At 57.9% G+C, this 9,842-nt stretch overlaps 1 protein-coding gene across 1 annotated transcript in view; it reads right to left on the bottom strand.

Moving 5' to 3' along the window:
- Positions 1–5,416: 5,416 nt before the first annotated feature.
- Positions 5,417–9,842, bottom strand: part of C3H1orf127 (chromosome 3 C1orf127 homolog) — a 15,524-nt gene continuing 11,098 nt past the window's right edge. Inside the window, 6 exon segments of the mRNA XM_055082403.1 lie at positions 5,417–5,462; positions 6,088–6,270; positions 6,400–6,715; positions 6,718–6,903; positions 6,906–6,990; positions 7,709–7,953. Of these exon segments, the coding sequence (XP_054938378.1) occupies positions 5,417–5,462; positions 6,088–6,270; positions 6,400–6,715; positions 6,718–6,903; positions 6,906–6,990; positions 7,709–7,953 (1,061 nt within the window).

Genomic DNA, 9,842 nt, shown 5'->3' with positions numbered 1-9,842 from the left:
AGGGGGGAGGAGGGGGGGAGGGGGAGGAGGAGGGGGAGGGGGGAGGAGGAGCGGGGGGCGAGGAGGGAAGAGGAAGGCCAGGCCAGTGGGGGCCTCAGGGGGCCTCCAGAAGTCCCTCGGCTGCTCCCAACTTGGTCCTCACGGGTCCTGGATCCTTGGAGATGCAGGAAGTGTTTGTACCTCAGCTCTGCCTCCCATCCAATCATAGTTAAGAGCTTCTCCCAGGCACATGAGCCGACTGTGAGTTCGAGTCCCAGCTCTGCACTTATTCACCGTGGGATGCCCACGACCTCCCATTGGAAGCTCCCCACCTTTTCCCTCTGCATGTCACTGAGCAGTTTGAGGAATGCTGTGTGCAGAGGTGCCATGACCGGGATGGTGCAAAGGTGGCCCTTCCCCCGCTCTCACAAGACTGGGGCTGGAACTCCCCCTTGGGTCTCTCGCTCGCTCGCTACATGGCCTTGGGCCCATCACATGCCCTCTCTGAGCTCAGGACCCTCATCCTCGGAAAAAAGAGGATAGGATGGACTGGGTCACAGGGGAAGCCTGGTCTATGGACACCCACTCACACACACAGGCACACGCGCACAACATATCCGCTCTCAGACGGACACACACTCACCGCCCCGCATCACACACGTCGTAACACACGCGGACACACCTCACAGGCCACTTGGCCCCTGGCACCCCCAGCTTCACTACAGCCCTCCTTCCCTTACATAAACTCCCCGCGCCCTCCAGTGTCCCCCGCAATCACTTACCTAATATTAGGATATTAAAAAATATGGCAAGATTTTAAGAGACTTATTAAAATGCAATTAGCAGCATGTACGACTTAAGCAGGGAGATTATTTTTAAAAATGACTTGATTGTGCGGAATACCACGCACCTTCCCGAGGCCGTAAACCTGCCAATCACACACAATCTCAAATGAGGAGGTCGCCTCGCTTTCTCTTTGTCCTTCAGGGTTTTCTCCTGCCCCCAGGGACCATGAAGGCTGTGGTCCCCCACCCATAAAAGCCACCCGCCCGCACACAGACACTCTGAACCCCTCATGAGGTCCCTCAGAAGGAAGCCAAGGGGTTAATCAGGTCCAAAACCGAGCTTGGAGAAGTTTCTAGAAACCGGCCGGAGGGTAGGCATGGGGATGGAGACACTCCCACCCCCCACTCATGCCCACCCCAGTTAAGATTTGGGTCTGGCAGGGGCTGCAGGCAGGGTAAGGGTGACGAACTGTCCTTCGAAGGGGCTGAGGATGGCAAGGGCCCAGGGAGGAGGACGAGATCCAGGGTACGGGGGAGTGGGCTGCTGCTGACCCCCTCTGAGGGCGAAGCCTCTGAGACCCCCCCTGCCACTGCCCCCCACTCAGCGGCCGCTCTCCCGGCTGGAACGGTGGGTTATGCTGCCCCCTGCTGCCTGCTTTCCACACTGCAGCCCCGCTCAGGACCCAGCGGCTGAGCAAAGGAGCTGGCCTGGTCCAGGGTCAGCCCGGCTCCAGCTGCAGGGTCCGCGAGAGGGACCCCAGGAGCCTCCAGGCTCTAACCTAAATAGAAACTCGCATCTGGAAACATGGGGCCCGCTCTCCGGCACCCCCTCCTGGGCTGCCCCGCCCCTGGCTGAAGGAGTTTATCAAATGTGCTCACTACTTCCTGGCATTAGGCTCCCGCTGGCACTTTTATTCCAACCATAAAAAGGCTATTTCATTGAGAAATAAAGTCCCATCTCCCTGACGTGTAACTCCTTTCAGAGCTCTTATTCAGCCGTCAGGCAAAATTTATGTTTCCTGGATGCCTTCTCTTGGGATTGCAGCTGGAAATTGGGGAGAGGGGGCTGTGAGGAGGAATTTCCTCTCTCGCCGATGGACATGTGTTTATTCCTTCGGTCTAAGGAGCTGCGGAAACCCAAGGTGTGCAGGAGGGAGCCCTGGCCTTGGAATGAGGAGGCCAGGGTTTGAGCCCTGGTTCTCTCTCCTATTAGCTGTGTGACCTCGGGTAAGGCCAAGTTTCCTAGTCTGCAAAATGGGAAGAACAATTCCTCTCTTCCCCAGAGCGATGGCGCTAGATGCCGTGAGCAGAGAGAGGTGGAAAGTACGCGGACGTTGTAGCAGTGCAAGTACTGCTATTGTATGAAGGCGGAGGAATCCTCTGACTCTGGGATGTGTCCCTGGCACGGATTCTCCCAGGCAGTGGTCCTCAACTGCCACGTGCGTCAGAATCACCTGGAGGGCTTGTTCAAACACAGATTGCTGGGTCCCACCCCATGAGTTTCTGGAACTGTAGGTCCAAGAGTTTGCATTTTTCACGAGTTCTCAGGCGAAGCTGATGCTGCTCGTCCGGGGACCCCACTTTGAGAAGCACCGCTCCGGGGCTTTTGAGATCTGGGATGTGAGACAGCTCAGCCTGGGCCTCAGGAGAGGAGTGAGGAGCAGGGGGGAGGTCACCTGTGGCGCCAGGTGGGGCTGGGCTGTAGCCAGCTCCATGGGAATAAGCATCAGTCCGCATCACCCCATCCTGTCCCCCCACTGGCTTGGCCTGAGGTCTCCGGCAGCCCCACCCCCAGAGACCAGACCTGCAGCGGGGGTGTCAGGAGGTGGGCTGAGCTGCGGGGGATGGACCCTCCGGGCTGAGGGGTTCTCTCAGAGCTGCGTAAGAGACTTCTGACTTGTCATCTTCAGGGGCTGACCCCCACGTCACCCTAGAGCGGAGGTCGCCTGGCCAGCTACTCCTGTTTCCAAAAACCCCATGCTGAAGCAGGAGCTCAGAGACGTGAACTCATTTGCTCAAGGTCACACAGCTTGGGCAGGACACCCAGAAGAAAGCTCTTCCCACCACGCTGCCTCTCTGGTTACGCAGTAATTTGGAGGATTACTAAATTGACGACTCCAAGTCCAGTTTAAGTAATATTCAAATACCCAACAGAGACTTGCAGCTAAGGCTGAAAGAGCGTGTTGTGATGGAAGAGGTCTGACGTGGGAAGCATCTAAAATCTGGAAATTCGAGACCTTCAACAAGGGAAGAACAAGGAGCCTGGATGTTTCAGGGCGTGAAAACTGGCTTTGGGCTCAAGGAGGAAAACCCAAAAGGGAAACTGGACCAGTGGCTGTTCCCTGTAACAGGAGAGGAGCACAATAAACGCATCACAGACCCTGGACTTGACACACAGAGTCGTGTGGGGAATGCCGGGGATCGAAGCTGCGCGGGGGGCGGGCGGGGGGGGGGCGATTTCTAATTACCTCCAAATCCCAGGTTGCCTGAGATCCCACCTGGCAGGCCACTGACCGGGTGTGGCAGAGCTGCCCTCTGCCAGGATTTCACTGATCACAGACGTGCCGGCTGTCAGCCATAAACAAATGACTGCACGACCGACCGGGGAGGTCTCAACAGGGAAACCGGAGGTCCCCAGGGCAGAGAAAACACTGGCGCACGTGTACGCATGACTGTGGGTCAGACCCAGGAGCCACCCAGGCCCTGGAGGACCCGGAGCCCTGGTCACAGATCTGGGGTCGTCCCGTGTTGAGGGAGAACAGGAGACCTCCGGAGAACCCCGATCACTTTCTAATTAAACACGACTGTCTGGGTTTTGAGCCGAGGCGGAGCAGAGCAAAGGGAAGGCAGAGAAGAAGAGCGGTTTGTTCCAGCTGCGCCGAACGCTGAGCTGGGAAGAGTGCCCAGAACAGTTAATGCCCAGACCCTCTCAGCCTTGCAAATCGCCGCCCGCCTGGGGGGTGAAGAGCCATTTATGCCAGGTAAAGGCAGGCGATTTCATTAACTCCACTCCTGGTGTCTCATCTCCAAGGGCGCGGGTGGTTAAACGTGAGCGGGATTGGTAAAGGGTCAGCCTGGTAGGCAGGACTTTCTGGGGTGGGTATGCGCCCCTGGCCTACGAGGCCCCCCAGCTGAGTGTCTCTGCAGAGACGAAGAGGGGAAGAGGTGATTGGGGGCAGAGGAGAGACAGACTTGAGACAGAGACTGAGTCCTAGCAGAAACACTGCAGGCCGGTGTTGGGGTAGATGTGACACGTCTCAAACATCACCAGCGGCCACCTCCACTGAGTCCTCCAGGTGCAGGGCAGGGATGGCACAGCCCTCAACGAGGACCCCTTGGAGCATTTCTCACGGGGCCCCTCTCATCCCCCCACCCTGTCCCCCGGCTGCTCTTCTCGTCCCTCTGATGTCCAGCCTTTTAAAGCCAGAATAAAGCTGGGCTCCGGCCTCAGCCCTCAGGCCCTGCAGGCCCCTGGTCCCCTCCACTTCCTTCTGTCGGATGGCCACCTTTCGGTCCCTCCAACCCCCCCAAGACTCTGGCACTTGCCGTGCCTCTGCCTGGATACCCTTGCCCCGGCCCTTTCCAGATTTACTTCCTTGGGGGGGCCGTCCCCGCCATCCCACCCAAAGCAGCCCACAACCTGCCCCCACCGACGTTGCATGTTTAGGACTCTTCAGAGCCCTCGGTGTGAAAACATCCACGCGTGTGTTTACTGTCAATCTCCCTGCCCCTTCACACACGAGCACGTGGGCCTTTCTCTGTCCCATTCACCCTTCCCTTCCAAGCTGGATCGGTGTCTGCACAGAGGAAGCGCTCCGTAACCGAGCCGTAGGGTCCAGGAGACGCAAGTGATCCGGGAAACCAGCCAACGGTAAGCCCACGACCTCGGCGCTGGGCTCTAAACAACTTCCCCACCAGCCTCTGAAGACCCTGTAGCCCCGAAGCCACGGGCTCCTATGAGCTGAGCCAGGCTTAGAGGAGGTCAAGGCCTTCCTTCCTCACCAGTCCAGGCCACCCAGTCAGGTGTCCAGGGCAACGGTCAGAGGCTTGGTCCTCCTCCTGCTGGCTTCCCCTCTAGGTGTCAGGCTTGCCCTGGCATGGGGGCGGCCATCCCGGGGAAACGCCTGGCGGGGCGGGGGGGATGGGGAGGGGGCCGGGCTTGGAGTCACGGCTCCGATTCAAGAAAGGAAATCATCCGAGCTTTTAAAAAATTAAATGGAGTCAGTAATTTGATTTCGGAGAGAAGCTGAAAACCTCGTAATGGCAGGAGCAGCTCAATTCCGTGGTGAAAAGGAAAAGCCTTAAATGGGGCTATTAAGCTTTTGCCTGGGATGGATCTGCCCGGAGCAGGAGGAAGGAGGGAGGGCGGACAGGGGGAGAAGTCACCCTCGAGGCAGAGACCGTTCATCAGCCAAGACAACCCTGATTATTTATTTATTTATTTATTTATTTGTTTGTTTATTTCACGGTCCGGGCGTTGCCGAAGGCCTCTTCTTCTTGGCTGCGTTTCAAACCCCTCTTCCAGTGATGGGCCGGCCTGGGGGTGGGGGTAGGGTTGCTCCCCTTCCAGGGAAGCACTGGGTACCACTCTAGCTCAGGCCACAGCTGGGCTTCTGGGCCAGGGAGCCTGGGAACACTGGCATCCCTGGGGGTCAACAGGGGTCACCGGAGCTGTCCAAGCCAGCGGGGTACCAGCTGCTGCCATGGGAACCAGAGGAAGGGAGTGGTGAGTCATGAAAACAAAGCAGTACCGCTCAGGGCGTTCTTTAGAGACCTGGGGTCATGGTCCCCTGGGGCCCAGGGGAGAGGGCTTCTCACATCATAGGATCTTATCACCACCTACCTGCGCAGAAGGGTGTCTGAACTATGGCTGAAGGCTTTCCGTGCTCTCCTGGAATAAGCAAACATCCCCTCTGCCTGGGCCTGGGAGCCCAACTGTTCAGCTTCTCTGATTTACCAGGACGGCAGCAGTAATGACCTCAAGAATGGCTCACTGGTTCTGAGCTAGAGGCCTGTGTCCATCTTCTCGCTTGTCCCTAAACAGACCCATTGGGAAGAACTATTATCACCCCTTATTTGACTGATCGGGAAACTGAGGCACAGAGAGGTTAATGCCTTGCCCAAGGTCACACAGCTAAAGAGTGAAAGGACTGGGCCTTGAACCACGGCAGCCTGGCTGCAGAGCCTGCAAACTTTCCCCTCCGCCATGCCTCACACATTTAACAGCGAAAGGGCAAGAACAAAAACGCTGGGGCCTGCACCCGTGAGCAGTGCAAGCGGGTGGGAGGCGTGCCCCAATGCTGCCCCCCACGCTGTTTCACACCTGGCATCCCCTGCGGTGCTTCCAGGACTCCCCCCAGCAAGGGGGTCTCTCAGAAGCCCCTCCACGATGTTCTGAAGCTCAGGAGGCCTGTGCCTTTCAGGGCTGGTTGCCAACGTGGGCTCTGCTGGCTCGTGCCGGGGGCTGCCCCGGCCAGCAGTGAAAGGGTCTCTAGGCTCGGCCAGGCTGGGTGAGGAAATATCCGTGGGAGCCCGCAGGCTCTGAGGTTGCTGGAAGTGTGTGTGTGTGGCCCCCCTCTCAGCCTGCTCCACTGGCCAGCTACAGGCTGACTTGAGGCCTCAGGCTCTACGTGACTTTCCCACAGATGAGGCAGTGGGCTTCTCGGAGGCAGAGGCCCGATGGCTCTCGGGAAGAGCTGTCAGGTGGCTGCACTCTGCTGGCAGCTGCTCAGCAGTAAGAATTGGCAGGGGGCTGCTGGGCCCTCCCTGTGCCTCCCCCTTGCGCTCCGGTCCTGAGGCCCTCAGACGGGCACTGGGGCCTGGCTGCTGCCACCACACCTTGGAAGTATTCACCATTGGGGCAGTGCTGTGGCATCCATCCCCAGAAGGAGGGTGAGTCCCCTCCAGGTCCTGACTTGGTTCTGGCAATGAGAGGTCCAGGTGCCCTCTGGCCCCTCCCTGGGTGGCCCCCCAGCTTCCGTTCTGGAGGAGGTTTCCTGGGGCTCTCCAGGGGAGCAGCACGAACACGACGCCTCTTCAGCCAGGCTGGTCATCAAGGGCTTTGTCAATGGCTGGACCTCCTTGCTGGCCTGCCAGGGCCCCCGCATGGGCTAGTAGGCAGCCACATCCCCCTGTGACAACCTTCCAGTAGGAGGGGACTTCCTGGCAGCTGGGTGGGGCTCTGCTCAGGCCTAGACTGCCAGTTAGGGTAACAGATGGCCTGAGACTATTGGGACCCCCAGAGAGGCAGCTGGAAACGAGACATCTGAGGACAAAGGCATGGTCCAGGCCCAGGGGACGGGAAGACTGGACAACTACTATGGACACTGAGGACAGTGCAGCTGAAGGCAGGGGCTCCAGGTCACCCCACTTTCCCTGGGGGAGCTGATCCTCTGGGAAAGGGAAAAAGGAAGCCAGTAGATGTCCAGCTTCTTCCACAGGTTTGGCTGTTTGCAGAAAAGGTCCAAGCCCCTTCTTCAGCGAGAGAACAGTGGAGAGAGAAAAAAACATCAGAAATAATAGGATGTGGTTTCGGCCACCCTGAAGATGGCAGCCCGGGGAGAGGCCTGTGGCAGCTGCGACCTCCGGCTGGTTCTCCAGGCCTGGCTCCTGGGCTCCAGCTCCTTTGAAGCGTGCCTCGGTTTCCCTCCTGTCTGTGTGCACCGCTGCGGGCCCTCCCCTCCGCCTCCTCGTGCCGGGTCCCAAGGCCCTGCGTGGCTGTGAGCCAGGCAGGACAGCTGGGCTGCGCTCAGGTGGGAGCTCTCGGGGAGCCGGAGGTCTCAGCGGGACTCCCTTTGGTAGGATGGTGGTGAAAGCGAGGGGCCTCGCGCCTGGCTGGGTCCACTGATGCCTCGTGGGGATGCGCCCTTCAAGGGAAACCGTGGGTGGAAGTCAGGGCGAGGGACTTCCATTGGCCAGTCCACGGGAAGGCTAGGGAGCGAAACTCTGAGAAAACCCTTCCCAGAGGCCTCCAAAGTTCCCAGTTTGGAACTGGGAAAAGGCAGCAGATGGTATTCCTCCTGGAGGGGCTCCTGCTGGGGAGTGGTCCTCGGCGTGGCAGTTGAGGCAGACAAGGGGGCAGAGGTCAGTCCTTCTCCTAAGGGAGCAGAATCCTCCCAAAAGGCAGCTGGTCCTGCAGTTTGGAACTGGGAAAAGGCAGCAGATGGTATTCCTCCTGGAGGGGCTCCTGCTGGGGAGTGGTCCTCGGCGTGGCAGTTGAGGCAGACAAGGGGGCAGAGGTCAGTCCTTCTCCTAAGGGAGCAGAATCCTCCCAAGACCCTGCTGGAGGGGCCACATGGGTCCCCTTTTTACAGACGGGGAAATAGAGGCTTTAGAGGTCAAGTTCAAGCACCGGATTAGGAACTGTCCTCCTTGGCCGAATTTCACAGACCTTTGACCTGGAGTCCTTTTTGATGCAGGCATCAAAATCTATTGCTTCTTTTTAAAATTTTTATTTTATTTATTTATTTGGTCGCGCCGGGTCTTAGCTGCGGCATGTGAACTCTTAGTTGCGGCATGCATGTGGGCTCTAGTTCCCCGACCAGGGATGGAACCCGGGCCCCCTGCACTGGGAGCACGGAGTCCCAACCACCGCACCACCAGGGAAGCCCCTATTTCTGAAATTGAATCACAGAATTTCAGGTTTTCTCTAAAGGGCACCTGTCCCTGGCTCTCTGCTTCTGCTTGATGCCACCAGCCGGTGTCGCCTCGGAGCCATTCCCTATTTTGAGGCCAAATCCATCAGCCCAGCCCCAGGAACCACACAGACCCAGACTCTGACTCGACCCCGTTGACATCCCGGGCAAGATCATTCCTTGTTGTGTCGGGGAGAGGGCTCCTTTGCACTGTAGGATGTTTAGCAGGATCCCTGGCCTCTACCCACCACATGCTAGTAGCGTCGCCCTGCGTTGTGACAATCAAAAATGTCCCCCCGGGAGGCAAAAATGCACCCCCAGTTGCAAATTCTGGCTCACGGGTCAAATATAGCCCTTAGACATGTTTGGTTTGGCCTGCAGAGGGTCTTAAATATTTTAAATTAACTGACAAAATTTTTAAATTTTCCAGCTTCTCCTGGAAAGTCAGAAGATTTGGCCACACTGGCCTGCCTCCCGACAAGGCAGGAATCGGCTCCACTTAAATGAGACTACTCTCTTGAAAAGGGTCCGGTGGGACTTCCCTGGTGGCGGCGCAGTGGTTAAGAATCCGCCTGCCAATGCAGGGGACACGGGTTCGAGCCCTGGTCCGGGAAGATCGCATACACCGCGGAGCAGCTAAGCCCGTGCGCCACAACTACTGAGACTGGGCTCTAGGGCCCGCAAGCCACAACTACTGAGCCTGCGTGCCACAACTACTGAAGCCTGGGTGACTAGAGCCCGTGCTCCGCAGCAAGAGAAGCCACCGTAATGAGAAGCCCGCGCGCCGCAACGAAGAGTAGCGCCCGCTCGCCGCAACTAGAGAAAGCCCGCGCTCAGCAACGAAGACACAAGGCAGACAAAAATAAAAAAAAAAGAAGGGGTCTGGTGGCTGCCAGTTCACCACTGGAGTCCCCACCACTCCCCACTGGCTCCTACTCTGAGCTTTGGCATCCTACCCTTGGGCCATGGGTTTTCTTACCCTCATTCCTTTACACTCCCCGCCTGACCCCTAGAGGCATTTTTGCCAGTAATCCCTGCTTTACAGTGTAAAACAGCGGTAGCTAAACCACCCTCTTGGCTTCTCTTCTCAGGCTGGGCACTCCATTGCCTCCACTACTCTTGACGCCTCCAACCTTCCGTAATTAGGGTTTCTCCCACAGGTTCTAATCACTTTTTGGCGGAGAGGAAGGAGATTTTTAAAAATCTGTAACCACCAAGTGCTGAGGCAATCCTGGGGCCCTAATATTCCAACATATTCGCCACATATTATCCCAGAGAAATGTTCTTTGTCTAAAACATTTTTTTAAAAATGCCTGGTGAGGGCTTCCCTGGTGGCGCAGTGGTGGAGGGTCCGCCTGCCGATGCAGGGGACGCGGGTTCGTGCCCCGGTCCAGGAAGATCCCACGTGCCGCGGAGCGGCTGGGCCCGTGAGCCATGGCCGCTG

The sequence above is a fragment of the Physeter macrocephalus genome, chromosome 3 (genome assembly GCF_002837175.3).
Source record: "Physeter macrocephalus isolate SW-GA chromosome 3, ASM283717v5, whole genome shotgun sequence".
NCBI classification, from domain to species: domain Eukaryota; kingdom Metazoa; phylum Chordata; class Mammalia; order Artiodactyla; family Physeteridae; genus Physeter; species Physeter macrocephalus.
The sequence above is the reverse complement of the archived record's forward strand: the minus strand, read 5'-3'. Positions and strand labels throughout refer to the sequence as shown.